The sequence below is a fragment of the Rhyacophila brunnea genome, unplaced genomic scaffold (genome assembly GCF_057557595.1).
Source record: "Rhyacophila brunnea isolate RB1 unplaced genomic scaffold, BYU_Rbru_1.0 scaffold_2, whole genome shotgun sequence".
Lineage (NCBI taxonomy): Eukaryota > Metazoa > Arthropoda > Insecta > Trichoptera > Rhyacophilidae > Rhyacophila > Rhyacophila brunnea.
The window spans coordinates 39,310,762-39,326,603 of record NW_028232859.1 but is presented as its reverse complement, the minus strand read 5'-3'; the positions used below and the strand labels follow the sequence as shown (position 1 = coordinate 39,326,603).

The following is a 15,842-nucleotide window of genomic DNA, read 5'->3' as shown; positions in this document are numbered from 1 at the left end:
CTACATATCCAGCACAGGTTACGACGTGACATGTTACATCAATCAAATTAATGATTAGGGAAATAATTACTTATGTCGAATAAACCAATTATATGAGGCCATTACTAGATTAGTTTAGAACATTAATAATATTTACAATCAGTCAAATACATTAGACATATGTACCAATATTTAACATTTACTCTAAAATAATAATAAATTAACTCGCATTACAGCGAGTCTTCTAATTGATCCAACGAGGCGGGATGAGACATTTTATGAACACACAATATTATGAAAAGACAAAAATGTTTGTAAAAAAACTTAAGTCATATATACTAAACTTACTTAGTTCATATTAAATCAATTATTTTTTTTAAATATTAAGCTATTAATTATAGTAGTACATAATTTTAATGCTAAATCAATCATAGTAATATGACTTAATACCTTCCATCCAATAAATTATATAAAATAATATTATGTACAGACAGGAACCTCCCATCATTCTAATTACACTCACATAACTGAAAAACTGAACTCACATGATTTAAAAAAAATAACTAAATGTGCTCATAATCTCAATTATGACTAGCCAGCTTTTAATCGTATAGTAAGTAAGTAGTACACTAATGATCTGTGATATTTTTTTTATTATTAACCTAGCGAGTATAATAGTATTTACAGTGCTTATTGGATTATACATAATAAGTTTAATGTCATTTCATAAGTCAAACTTTGGAAAATGAGAAAAACTCAAAACTAAATTTATAATTTACAATGTTTTAAATGCAAAAAAATAATAGGTAAATCAACTCATAAATAAATTAATTTTTCAAAAGATATTGCTGTTTGTTTTAATGTATAGAAGTCCATCTATCTATCTATCTGGTAAATATAAAACTTCAAGTGTTCAAACATCTTCATCGATAAGGCAGATTTTTAGATTAGATTAGATCAGAAGGTGTGACTTGTTTTACATCGATCTGTAGATAGATATTATTGAATTCGGTCGGAAAATATTAATATGAATAAGGGCTTGTTTACATAGGTTTAGTACTAATCATTAGTAGCTACTCGCTACTCGTACTAATACCGACACGTGGTAACGGGCCAGATTCTATTGCACATAGGATAGGCCATTAACTAAATTCACATATATTTGATGCATATAGATTTTCTGATAGTTCGTAAAGCATTCAGAGCCATTGGTCAGCGTATTTGTATTAAAGTTTATAGTATGCAGCCAATGATATTTTTATTTAGGGTTTGGTTAAACTGAACGTGAGTAATGTACGATTTTCGTTCGTAAGAATGTCTGACTGTAATTAAGAAATTAACCCTCATTGTATCGAATACTAAAATACTTATTACTAATTTGGCCTGTTTACACACGGCGGTATTAGTGCGAGCGGTGATTATTAATGATTATCACTAAGTCCGTGTAAACAAGCCTTATAATATTAGAGATTTTAAACAATGTTTCAATATAATAGCGTAACAAGTTCCTATTGAAAAATTTTGATGGAATACATTACAAATTCAACATCGTTGAGTATACAAATATTAATCCAATAAATAACGTCATTTACTGATCAGTGTGTCTAGTAGCTACTTACACAACGATTATTACTTTATGACATAAATTTGATGAACAAGATTTTGTTTTTAACAATATGTTTATCTTATTAGAAATAGACAGACTATTTTCATTTAGAGACTGTTTAGCCCTATAAGCGTATTAAGTTCATTTAACTAAGTGAAACGTGGTAGGTATGATTTTAATATGTAGTAATACAATTTTATGAAAAATAAATCAAGTCAAAGGAATGTTGTGTCGTAAGAATTAGCTGCTTAATATAATAATATGTATAAAAGTCTGGGTAGATTTCTACAGTGTCACAGTCCACGATGTATTTAATACAGTATAATAATAAAAATATATTACACCGCATGGTTCAACTAATGTAAGTACTTACAGTGACAAATAACTTTAAAACAAAATCATAAAAGTTATATATATCGCCAGTAGGTATATCTTATAAAACTCATAAATCCAATCTTTGTAAATTTTTTTTTTTTATTAAATAGGTATTATGATAATATTATCGAGTAAATCTATCTCTGTAATTCTTGCATCCATAAAATGTATAATCATTTAAAAAATCAATTCACAAAAACCTCATAATCTAATATCATAAAACTTTGCAAACCTCGTAAATACGAGGAAAAAATAATAGGAATTAAACAGCATCCACTGTCTCTTGAAATAAAAATGTTTTGGATTTATGAGGTTTCCAAGATACACAAGACAATTATTGAAGGGTAAACGGAAAGAAAGATCATTCATTGTCCACAAAAATTGCTAAATGAATTAATAATGCCATTTTGTGGAGAATTTTGTAAGCTATTAGATGGCATAGGTACTTAGAAAAAAATAATAAAAATTATTGTCCAAACACTTATATCAGAAAGAGAACGTTGAAATTCAAAAGAAAAACCATTATCATCACACTTGACAAAGAATTTATAAATATATTTTCATCAATATTATTAACTACAGTAAATTGTGATTGTAATTTATATTTAATTGACATGTAAAATAACTTCACTTAACTTTCACTTTATCTGAAAACTGAATTAATGTGACAATGATCTTTCTTTCTGCTTAACCTTCAATTTGTAATTAGAACATCGATGAAAACTTGCATACTGTAAGTAATAATTTTGAATGGTTCAGTATATAGGTAATTACTAACTTATAATCTCGCGCAAAATTCCAAGAGGAATTCATTGAGATAGAAACGATATTTTGATTTAATTGTGTTCATTGAAATCTTAATTCAGGAGATCACCCCAAAATTTCTTTCTTGGCAGACCACGATCAGTGTCTTGCCCAGACCTGATGTATAATAATTGTAGGTATAGTAACACTTCCTTAATCTTAAATGATAGGTACATAATATTTTATTGTGTCTTCATGAAATAAATAGTCTTAGAAATTTATATTACATTTTTATGTAGAAAATTTTAAATTGAGATAATATTAATGTATGTAACGCATTTGAATGAAATTCTTCAACTAAATAAAATTGGACAGTGATATTAAATTTGAAGAAATTATACTTTTAATAGTTGAGGAGCTATGATTTTTAATACTTTTAGAAAAAAACCTTCTGATCTAAAAAAATAATTAATTATTCGTCATTTATTGATCGATTCATTAACAAACTGTGAATCAAAATATCAATTATTATATAAAATAAACATACTGTCGCTGTTATATTATCCCATAATACTGATAAATTAAACGAAAAATACTACTTAATTTATTATTCTTAAATTTAGCTACAAAATGCGGTTACGTATTATTTTTTCAGTTTTGGGTTAGATCACTTTCAAGAGTGTATAAAAAAAAAATTTGCCAGAATTGAATGCCTTCATTTAAATATATTATTTCAAATATAGAACATAAAAAATATGACCCTCCTAACCCGAGAGCTGCATTATTTTTCACAATTATTTTATTTTTTTCACATCGATTATACATATTTAAGGTGGCTATATTTTATAATATTTAATCGTTTATTTATTATTTAGTAATGCAAGAGCTGTGCGTACATTTTTTTAATAACATCCATAATAGATGTAATATTACCCCGATTGAAGTCAACAATTTAAAATAGGTAATCCATTGATTTATATTTTTACAATAATATGAAATTTATTATCAGGAGTCCAGTGTTATCATAATATATTTTATCATGATCTAATAATCTCGGAGATAAAATATTTTCATATCATTTTTATTATGTTATCTGGTATCACACAGCTTATATATTATTATGTAATTTATTATGAAATATATATTACTGATGGGGCATTAATTAAACTGTTCTGGTAAATGTTGAATCTACTATGATCCCAATAATTATTTTAAGGACAATATTATATTGTATTATGTTGAAAATGATGGCTGGTACAACTATAAAAAAAATCTTATTTACAAAGGAGAAAAATAAGTAATTTGTGTTGCTTAAGGCTGTTTCAGTTCAATATTTAATTCATTACCATCCATAGACATTCGCAAGTGTTTTTGTTTCACTCACTTAAAAAATTGGTGCCTATCATAAACAATTCTAAAATATCTGTTTTACTGAATTTCTCAATGATTTTTTTGGAATATAATCGTTATTATCAATATTTATATCTTTTATAATATCAAATACAGTGGAACCCCGGTTTACCGTTCTCGCATAAATTGTTTTCCCGCACGGATCGTTCATTTTTGAAAGTCCCGCCAAACACCCAGAAAAACAATGTTAAATAATCCCGCATTAACCGTTCCCCGATTTATCGTTTTCCTCGATCTATTGTCTAAATATTATGGTCTCGTCAGAAATATTATCCCAATTCACCATTTTTGTTGAATATTTTTCATTTCGCTTTCGTAGAATTGTTTACGATTACAGACCATTACAGACCTTTCAGTCGCGTCGCTTTATTTGCACAGGTCGGTTGACGCTCAGGGTTGCCTCGCATCTCGTATCACGAAGTTTTATAAGTCGCAACTAAAATGCCCCCCATAAAGAAAACTAGAACTCTAGCTGAGAAACTGAAAATAATTTAATACGTCGAGAAAATCCAGGAGTTTTTATTTTTATTTTTTTAATATCCCGCATTTATCGTTTTTTTTCGAGTGTCCCTTGAAAATCGTAGAATCAGGGTTTCACTGTATTTGAATAATAAAAAAAGACAAATCTACGAATGGCTACTGGCAGTGTACCGTAGATTTCAATGTCATACACATACAAAACATTTTCCAATGTAAATGATGCGCGCATGGGATAGAGCCTAACTACATTATGTATATTTATTATACCACCCATTGACAAATTTTTGTCAAAAAGGGTGTCAATCATAATGCTTTCCACACAAAATTTCAATCGACTTCGCAGGTGATCATATTATATTGACAGAATCTACAACCACATCAAGGAACATTATCCTTGTACGAATGGTGGATTTATTCTATCTATTACCATACCTTGAGACATTATCCTCATTTAAATGGTGGAACTTTTACTACCTTGCAATGGTAAGTCAACTTTATCACCATGCATCTGTGTATCTGACATCGCTTTCCTGTAACGCTGGTAGTCGGGAACGCAGTCGTGTCCACGTTGCGGCAGTCAGTTTCGTACTATTTAAGTTCAGTTTTCTCAGACCTGAGAGAGCTGAAAATAACAACAAAAAAAAAATATTAAAAAAATAGCTACAGGTCTATGTCTATTTAGTTTTAATATATTAATTTGATAGAGCTATAGGGATAAGAAATACTATAATTTTTCTTATAAATTACAAAATCAATAATGATTTTTAGTTTTGTTTGAATAGATTTCCTTGCTTATAATATTAGGACAACTTGCAAAAGGTTAATGGTGCAATAAATTCATTGAAATTAATTTACAAGACATAATAATAAGGCCTGCGTTGAACCGCATTTGGGAACCCAAATTCAAGAAGTGAATAAGTAGTAAATTGTATCATAATAGATTTTTGGGTTTCCACCGTGTGTACTTCTTCCTTCTTTCCTCAACGTTTCGGGCTCGTTGCAGAGGCCATTATCAAGAGATGATATTATATGTTCTGATGAAGTGTAGTGTAAGTTGTTTGAATGCAAATGTCGCTCTAAGAATGCTAAAAGGAATAATAGGGATGATGGGTTACGGTTAAAAACGTCATGGCTTCCGGCACTGTCAGCAAAATCCAATATTCGATCCGGTATCTCTGGTTGTAACGTTTGACACATTACTCTGAGCAACGTTTGCTGTTGGCTAATCGGATTCCTTTTGGCATTCTTAGAGCGACGTTTGCATTCATACACCTACACTACACTTCATCAGAACACATATCATCTCTTGATAATGTCCTCTGCAACGAGCCCTAAACGTCGAGGAAAGAAGGAAAAAGTACACATGGTGGAAACCCAAAAATATATTATGATAAAAAACAACCGTGAAAGTCTCAAACATTACAGAAGTGAATTGTAAATTATAATTATTACTCAAAAGCAGAGCACATGTGTCTTTACAGACTTTCATTATAAGGATGGTGGTCATCCATTTTCCTATCCTATTATTACCTATTATATTATTTACCTGCTAGTGCTATTATGCCAGTATCTGAAACAGGAGTCTCGCAAAGGTTCAGGACTTGTAAACGTTGAAGATGCTCAGCGATTAGTAAAACTCCCGCATCGCCAAACTGAGTTGCCCAAAGATTCAGGTATCTCAAAGATGGAAGCTGAAAAAAAAATGTTTATCAAAACAGCTGTAAAATTTGGTACATGTTGAGAATTTGAGACAGCAAAATGATGAATATATTCTACACTCTCCAAAATATGTCTTCTTTGCCGTTCTTTAGCAACATTGAGGCTCGATGTCAGCAGAAACATAAAGGGTAGAAGAACATGGAAGAATGAGAAGAAAAGAATTTGACTATGGGTCTGGAGAGATATAATGAAGGAAGCTTTTGAATGGAGTCAAAGAAGAAGTCATGTAAATTCATTTGATAGCACTTCTTGGAATTCAGAGAGATTTACCTTAATTAGTTGTTCAGCAACCGCAGATGTAACATGAGTAAATGCAAGAGAGAGGCATTCGAGGTTTCCGAAAGATCCTGCAGATAAAAGTCGTGCAACGTCAGCATCAGTGGCACGGGATGGCAGAGTCAGTCTTCGAGGTCCACCTTTCTGTTGCTGTTTAGACAATCAATTGAAATTTGATTTAATATTTTAATAATGAAAACATTATTTAATAATGTTTAATGAAATTTTACACATTAATTAAGTTCAACCAAACATACAAAATTTAGAGCCTCAGAATCATACATAATTTGATGATATCCTAGGAAAATTTTGTAGGTATGCACCAAATAGAACTTGAATTATTCACATTCATCATATCCGATTCATGTAAATTTTTGCGAATGGTGACTCTATCTGAGGTGTTATAAATTCTGCCAAGAAAATGCCACCAAGTTTGTAATTTAAGGTGAAAAAATCAAAACGTGCATAATTAAAAATCCTTTTTATTTATAGTAATCTAATTTCAGTATGATTACAATACTCATGCGAATAGCAGTAAGCGTGGATTCGAATCCCACTAGGTACCTATCGTATTTTTTTTCAAAAAGATTTTTTCTAGTGGTTATATTTTTCTGAGGTGTTTTCAAATTAAATATGTCCAGTAAAGAATGTTACATTCTTAAATATTGCGAATTATTTGTTGCATAAAAAAATAGTTTATTAAATACACAAGATTTGAGAATGCAGAATTCATCTTATTGATAATGTAGAATTCTTTGTATTGAACATATTAGAATTTTTTCTAATAGATATGTTTCTGAAGTTTTCAAAATTATATTATGATCAAAAATGTGTACACTACTGATAAAAAGACAAAAGTGAAATTGAAATCCTCATGGCTGTTAGAATTAATATAAATAAATTGACATAACAGTGTGAACAGAAATATGTATACTGTTATGTGACTTACAAGTTTTTTTAGATGAACTTGTCTCTGGCAGCTTGCTTTCAGAGCTCTTCGGCCAGTGGGAGTGCTTCGGAGCGCCTGCGCTGCTTCTACACGTGCTTGCTCTTCCTCTAACACTTCCCATTCCAACATCAGGCAAAGTGACTCTAGACCGGCAGGCTGGAAAGTACAAAGCGGTTGATTTTAATTTCCAATCAGTGTTTATTGACATATAAGTTTTTTAGAATTGCTTATTATGTACCAGACTTGTGAGCCAGTGGTTTTGTTAAGACAGATTCGGCTAAATTCAAAATTTTATAAGCAGGAGATGGTCAGTTTAGTTTAAATATCAATTTTGTATAGGGACTTCTCAATCTTTCTTCATTACAGATTATTCATTATTATTATTATTATTATTATTATATTAATTATGTTAAATTTTATTATTATAATTTACAGGTCAAAGTAAATGAAAAATATTATTATTGAGTATCTATTGTGTCTTTATGTGGGACTTCGGCAACGGCAGTTTCCATTTTCGTAAATTGTTGGCGAGTCATTCAAGATGTCTTATATTATCTTTCTAATATGTATAATTTATGAAAAAAACTATTTTTAAATGTTATTTGTATACTATTAATATATAACATTTTATAATATATTTTTTAGAAAATATCCACATAAAAGAGAAATAAGACATTTTTATTGACTTGCTAACATTCTTCAAAAATAGAAACTGCCATTTTTGTTTCTCGAGTCCTCATATTAAACGTATACAATTTTTAATAAATTTCATGTACTTATTGAAAAGCAGCAGGTAACCACAAATTAATTTTACAAAATTATCTGTTGGAATATTAAATTTGCCTGTTTATTGCAACGTATAAATTCATAAAAAATAATATGCAATCAATTTTTGATATAAAATGTTGTCCGCCCAGAACATTATTTTTGCATGTAAAGATCTCTTACAGGAGCTTGCCTTAGCCTTTTATATTGAAATTAGTGCCTAGTATCATTCATCAACCAATGGTAAATTTTCCTCAGTAGGACTATTATAATATTACCTTAACAAAAATAGAAAGGACATAAAGTAATTTTGGAATAATAATAATATGAAATAATTGGCGTTCTATACCCATGCGAATGGATTCATTTAAAGATTTTTAGCATTCGAAGAAATGGAAAAAGAAATTATGTATGCTAATCTATAGGTACTAATAATAAAATGGAGGTGTATGTTTGTGATTTCGAAATATTATATTATATCCAAGATACATTAGCACAAAATATAGTTTTGAATTTTTTGTCTATATGTCTACCTTTTGTTTTGTATTAACACAAGAACTACTGGATATAATAGAGTTTCATTTCGATATCTAAAAGGTTCCGAAGTTAAGATAAAACTCCTCGAAAATAACCTACTTGCAACAATTCATCACAAGTGAAGTGGTTAGATAGCAGCGCCAGAGTGGTGAGGGGTAGGTGTCTTGATCCAACTGTTGTTTCTCTCAATGATTTGAAAAAAATCAAATCAAATCAATGCATTTCATCAATGTGTGTTTTTATTTCCGCATTTCACGCGGACTATCGCTTGTTTGTAGCTATGACGTAATGTTCCTTGATTTTTTTTAGAGTAAATTAAAATATATATTATTTAAAAAAGGCTTACATGTGCTCTTATGGCAAGTAAAAGGCATGCTGGAAGCATCTCGGCAAGTTCTATGAGGAATCGTTTTCTTTTGCAGCAGCAACTCAGGAGGGTTTCCAACTGAAATATAAAGGTGTTTATTTTATTACAAAGAAAAATCAAATTTTGTTAAAGTCCCAAGGGCACGAAACTACCTGTACCCACTAGTTGTGCGATACTGTTGATTCTTTCACTACGTATGGATATGGGACTACACTTAGGAAGTGTCATATGACTAATTTAAAACTTAGGAAAATTTATTGATGTCTTAGGTATCTATTGCGAGTTTTACAAAACATGAATAATTTATTCTCAGAATATAAATGCTAGAGTTTTAGAGTATTTGATACTTTTTTTAAATAATGTATAATTCAAATGTTAACACAGATAATTAAAGTATTTAACTTTGATGAGTGAAAAATATCAACCCCTAATTTAGAAAATGTATTTTTTTGTGCATTCAATGAACGCTGATTATCCTGAATGATTGAGAATGAAGGTAGTCCAGAAAAAATAAATCCAGATAATCGAAAAATTCAACATTTGTTTTACATCCAAAATAAACCATTTTACCAAACTAATGATTATAGTGAAATCTGGAGAATTAGGGTTCTACTGACTTATTAACAACTTATCCAATAATCCATGCGGGGATGTACACGCACACTTCTAAAAAAAAAGAAAGACAAAAGCTCTTTTTGTCGTGTTCGTGTACCAAAATCGGATAAGAATATTGTGCAATATATTTAATAATAATTCCTTGTTAGGTAGGTTTGTTTCTCTCGCGCCATATAAATTTGACGAGCTCATTTATCTACGGAAAAATAGTAAATATTTTCGCAAATAATTTTATTGTAATTTTTTTAAACAATGTCTAAAGAGGATGATAAGGGTTCCCATCTAGTAGAGGTTGTAATAACAGGTTTTTGTTTTTTACGAGAAATGGATGTGAGCCACTTGCTCAACCTGTTAGGCCCTTATTTTGTGTCCAAATACACATTGAAAAAAAACATGTAAATTCGCCAGATCTGAAGTTTGAACCCGGGACCCACGACATTATTCAGAACCCTTAGATCAATACCTATATGAAGTGTCTAGTAAATAAAAACGTAAAGTAGGTATCATTATTTACCATATCCCCCCACAGTTGAACGTGTGCATCCGGTGCCCCGGGTTCAGTTGGTGAGAGGAGGTGGAACCATCCGGGCCGAGGATGTCGGAGAGACAGAACCCTCCGGTGGACAGCGCATCTTGGATCTCGGCCCAAGGCGCCTGCCGCGGCTGCGAGGGCGGCTCCGGCTTTCTCATGCTGGAGAGCCCGCGATGGAACCGGCACGGGCTGGAGAAGTGCCCCGAGACCTTCGGCCCAGTCCACGTATTCAGACCTGCAAATTTTTTTACATTTAGTTTTTAGAAAAGCAACAAAAAAACAAAAAAGCCGTGAATGGAATTTGTTAAATTTCTTGTTTTTTAACTAGAAGAGCTAAAAATTAAAAAGCTCTCGACTTTGATTTTAAAAGGGATCAAAAAAACTAAAAATGAAAAAACCGGCTATGAGCAAATCAAAAAATCAATCTCGAATTCGAAGTGAAAATGGCTCCTGACTATTTGTCACATTTTGGAAGTTTTTTTATTAAATGGGCATTCAAAAAACAAAATATGGATCATAACATTAATGATCATCGAAAATAGTGTTATGTAATATAGATTTGTGTTTTTGATAGCTGTCGATATTAACAATGATAAAAGAATTTGTTGGTTGAAATCTGAATTAGAGAGACTGGGTTAATCGAAAAACGCAACATTTTCAATTGAGGCAAAAAACCAAATTGTTTTATTATTTTTGTCCACCATTCGTTTACTTGACAATAAATTTGGTCCGTATGTACTTTTATAACTTTATAATGTATAACATTATTTTAATTTGAGATAATTTCGTTTTGTTTGCCTCGACTAAAAATGTTCCTTTTTTTAAGTTCTAGAAATTTGCCTCCAACAGTAATTTCAGTTTATAATAAGATCTATGACCCTACGAATCTACAGGACACCATTGTTTTATGACACCGAACAATAAAAAAAATGAACAAAAGATTTTTTTATTCCGTATTCAATTAATTATTCACCTGTCTGTCATCTATCTGTTTTTTTCTTGTACACGCCTTTGTTGCATCTGAATAGCACATTGAATATAAATTGAAAATTTTAAATGGATCTTCTTGAATAGCTTCCAGAGCCTCGAGATTACAACATGCGATTAATAATATTTATAAAGAAAAAATCATTCATATTTTTAGATTATATATTATTATAAAAGCACATAATATTAGGTACCTATGTCATAAAGAATATTTTCCTTTATTTTATACCGATTATGATCGGGCCGTGTATGCATAGTCCAGGCATAATAGTACCTATGCATACCGAAGCTTGATTAGATAGAAAGGATTTCATTACACGCATTTAAAAAAAATATGGATTTTAAATTATATATAAATAATATTTTTCAGCGTTGTCAATTATGGTAGACAAAAATGCCTGGGTAAGTAAAGAATTAAGCATTAAATAATGTTATGTTTTAGAATAAACTGCATATAAAATGCCATTAAAAACAAGGAAAATTTGGAACTTTGTCGTCACGGGATCAAAGAAGGAATCTCCTAACCACGGGACCAAAGAGGAAATCACCTAACCAAACTTCCTTTAAATTTATTGAAGTGGTAGGTATTAAAAATAATGTATAAGTGAGTACAATCAACTCACAATGTTGATTTTCAAACAAATATAGAGCAATTTATTCTAGCGATTTATATGATAAATTGTAAGCTGTCCATGGCGTTCTAGACACATACGCTAAATGTGTTTTTGCAGGCTATTTTTCCTGTTAAAAATTATATATTTGGCAAAACAAAAATGCTAAGTGGAGTTCGTTCAATGGTCACATTCTCTATTTGGGCGCAAATACATTGAAATACGATGAAAAATATAAAATACATAATATGTCCCTTACATGTGCCGAATAACATTTGCAAAGCAAACGAGATCAGAGTCGTCAGTCCAGGATGTGTCAAGTTTATTCATGAGCATCGCAGGAACAGCGTTCAAGTCCACAACCTCAACAGTGAACGGGGTGGGCGGGCAGGAACTATGCTTGCCTCCGAGAGACGAATCATCAGACCTGAATCCGTCGACGGGAGATACGCTGTCCGATGACAGCATCATGAAGGAGGCGTCATTGTTGTTGTTAATGGGAGACAGACTCTGCGACTTCTCGTTGCGTGGAATCTGCAGGTGAGTAGGCGGCGGGGGCGCGTGTAGAGCGGCCAAGCAGGCGGCGGCAAGGTTCGGAAGCACTCGAGGATGGGGGCACATGGAGCCTGCGCCGTGGACCGCGCCCACCCACGCCTTGACTACATCAGCTCCGCCGTTTTGGTGATTCAGCGCGCTGGAAATAAAAACGTTATCCATGAAGACATTGACATAAAATACCCATTAATAATATCATTAAGTATACCAGCGCATCTATTCTGCACACAAGTCTGCTATCGACCACTATCTGCAGCTATCGAGGGTAGTTTTGTATCGAAGTATTGGCAATTATTGTAATTGTAACAATAAGTAAGCTGTATTTGTTACAATTAGTGATATGTTTTATCAGCACCTCTCTTGGCTGTGCTAAATTTTAGAGCAAGATTGACAGTTTTGACTCTTTAGTCCGCTAACTTATTGTAACAATTATAACACTTCGATACAAACATATGAAAAACTACCCTCGATAGCAGTCTTGTGTATAGAATAAATGCGCAGAACTGAATATCTTAACATGATTTATATTGAAGCTTACTTAAATGGAATGATGTATTTTCGTAATTAGTTTAATATAAAACTTCTCCTTCTCCTCGTAATGTGAAAGTAGACGAAGAGATTGTTTTCCGGAATGATTTAAAAAAAACGGAAATAATTTTTAAAATCAGTGGGAATAATAACTGTGATGAAGGCGAAAAACAAGATTACTATAAACACGAATATCTTGGAGTCAATTATACACTATTATTATATTATAAGAAAGTTCATTGGATTTAGGTATGCAGCATAATATTATTTTTCTATTGAAAATACACATTTTATATTCATGGATAGCAGAGGCAGTTTAAGGCGAAGTCTTCACTGAGCCTTTTTTAAAGAGGCACCTATCGGAAAAATACGAAGCTTGCAATTTGAGACATTTTTTTGATAATTTACAATTTCAACTGTATTAATGAATAAATATGTATCTGAAAACATTAAAAATATATATTTTTTTTATTTTAAGTCAAAGACAAACTTACAATTGTAAAAAATGTAATAAAATGTGAATTTGTTCTATCGGTCCGCACCCTATTATTACATATATTTTATGGTCATATTTATTATTAAAATTTAGTTTATTAAGTTTTCTAAGCATCACCTAAGCGATTTTTGACAAATTCATAGTTTTAATATTTTTTATATCTATTTTAAAAAACATCGATTTTTATAAAAAAATATAAATGTGTATAACGTGAAATCCTTTTTATTTATATCAAATCAATTATTTTTATAAATATAAATAAAAAGGATTTCAAGTTATACACATTTATATTTTTTATAAAAATCGATGTTTTTTAAAATAGATATAAAAAATATTAAAACTATGAATTTGTCAAAAATCGCTTAGGTGATGCTTAGAAAACTTAATAAACTAAATTTTAATAATAAATATGACCATAAAATATATGTAATAATAGAGTGCGGATCGATAGAACAAATTCACATTTTATTACATTTTTTACAATTGTAAGTTTGTCTTTGACTTAAAATAAAAAATATTTTTATTTTTAATGTTTCCAAATATATATTTATTCATTAATACAGTTGAAATTGTAAATTATCAAAAAAATGTCTCAAATTGCAAGCTTCGTATTTTTCCGCTAGGTGCCTCTTTAAAAAAGGCTCAGTGAAGACTTCGCCTTAAGGCATAAAAATCGTCGACAGGTCAGCATTAGGGAATCCAATCCCGAGCCGAAATTCTGATCCCGGGATTTCGGGATTACAATTTGACAATCCCGGGATCCCGGGACTGGTCCCGGGATTGGCATTTTTTTCCATTGTTAATATACAATTTTTATATTTACACATAACATTGATAAAATCGGTCAAAAATAAATCTAGTATAATTTATAATATTTAAGACATTTATTGTTAATATTGTATATCTACGTTCAATCTTGGAAATACATAAGTTTAATGGAGTAAATAATATTAAATATATATAAGATATATATATATATATATATATATATATATATATATATATATATATATATAAGTATGTCTAAGGGCAGTTAGTGAATCAAACCGTCCACAAATTACCGGAGTTACCTGATCATTTCGACTTATTGGCTCATTTGTCACTTACTTGATCATTGTCAGGTATAGATTTATATGCAGTTGTGACCAGCTCGACGAGCTGGTACCGTAGGTACCTATAACTCAATTTGATAAGGTAAGTGATAATTTCGAAGGCAGTAAATAGGCTCCTATATACTTTTTTATCCCTGAATATATAACGTGACTTCGTTGATTATTTCCGTTCATTATTAATCGCCTTTAGCTGATCGGAGAGTGCGACGTTGCCACTGCAAGGAAGAGGTGATAGGAAGGTGAGACGGAATGGAAACGGTGCGTGAAATTTTATAATTTCAATGATATGCGAAAATATCCTTTGCGTAAACTGCATAAGAAATATTTTTTACTGTAGGTACAGGTGCTGGAGACGGGTCCATTGTTTACACCTGAATAAAGTGACACCATTATCAAGACTATTCAGATAGGCCGTTTGCCTTTGCTTAAATACTATACGTATAGATGAAGATAGAATACATTTTCTTATTCGGTGAAACAATATTATGACTTTGTATACTTATTATTAATTGTAATATTAAAAATACTTTGAAAACCCTAAGTGGGTTTTTAATGGATATCAAAATACTTTTAGTATTTTGATACTTTTTTGTTTAGTATTTGGACTAGAAGTCATTTCAAGCAACGTTTCGATTCTGAATTGTTGTCTTTCACGATATTGAGAGTATCCACCGCTCCGGAACTTGCCGCAAGTATACTATACTATAATATTTTATAGTAATTAAACGTAAAATAACACATATGAATCAAATAAAATTGACTTAGCACGCCGCGTGCGAACACGCGATCTCCGGATTCGTAGACGAGAATCTTAACCGTTCGTCCACGGAGGTCGTCAAATGATTTAAATAGCAAAAAAAGTGCGTAATAATTGTATAGACTACATTTTAGTAGATATGTGCTTAACTATAAGCATACTATTAAAGTTGAAATAAATGGCACGACCTACCAGATGTTTTATTTTTTGCTTGCTTGTATTGATCCAATATGAATACATAAATACACTCAATAAATAAACATCTTTGAATTAACCATTTCTTTTATTCAATGAATAATTCACAAGATTTTGAGAATGTAACATTCCATATATTGAACATACATAACTTGAAAACACCTCAGATATATAACCATCAGAAAAAATCATATTTGAAAACAAATACGAAACTCGGCGAGATTTGAACCCGTATAACCATTGGTTA

General features: G+C 30.9%; 1 protein-coding gene across 4 annotated transcripts in view; it reads right to left on the bottom strand.

The window, feature by feature from the left end:
* Positions 1–4,158: 4,158 nt before the first annotated feature.
* LOC147072304 (C-Maf-inducing protein-like) overlaps positions 4,159–15,842 on the bottom strand; it is a 232,511-nt gene continuing 220,827 nt past the window's right edge. For all 4 annotated transcript variants that reach the window (XM_085946287.1, XM_085946284.1, XM_085946285.1 and 1 more), the window contains exons 9-15: positions 12,212–12,646; positions 10,337–10,589; positions 9,187–9,285; positions 7,539–7,694; positions 6,584–6,739; positions 6,141–6,285; positions 4,159–5,216 (exon numbers count right to left, since the gene is read on the bottom strand). In XM_085946287.1, coding sequence (XP_085802413.1) covers positions 5,092–5,216; positions 6,141–6,285; positions 6,584–6,739; positions 7,539–7,694; positions 9,187–9,285; positions 10,337–10,589; positions 12,212–12,646 — 1,369 coding nt within the window. In that variant the 3' untranslated portion in view covers positions 4,159–5,091. The remainder of the gene's footprint in view (positions 5,217–6,140; positions 6,286–6,583; positions 6,740–7,538; positions 7,695–9,186; positions 9,286–10,336; positions 10,590–12,211; positions 12,647–15,842) is intronic.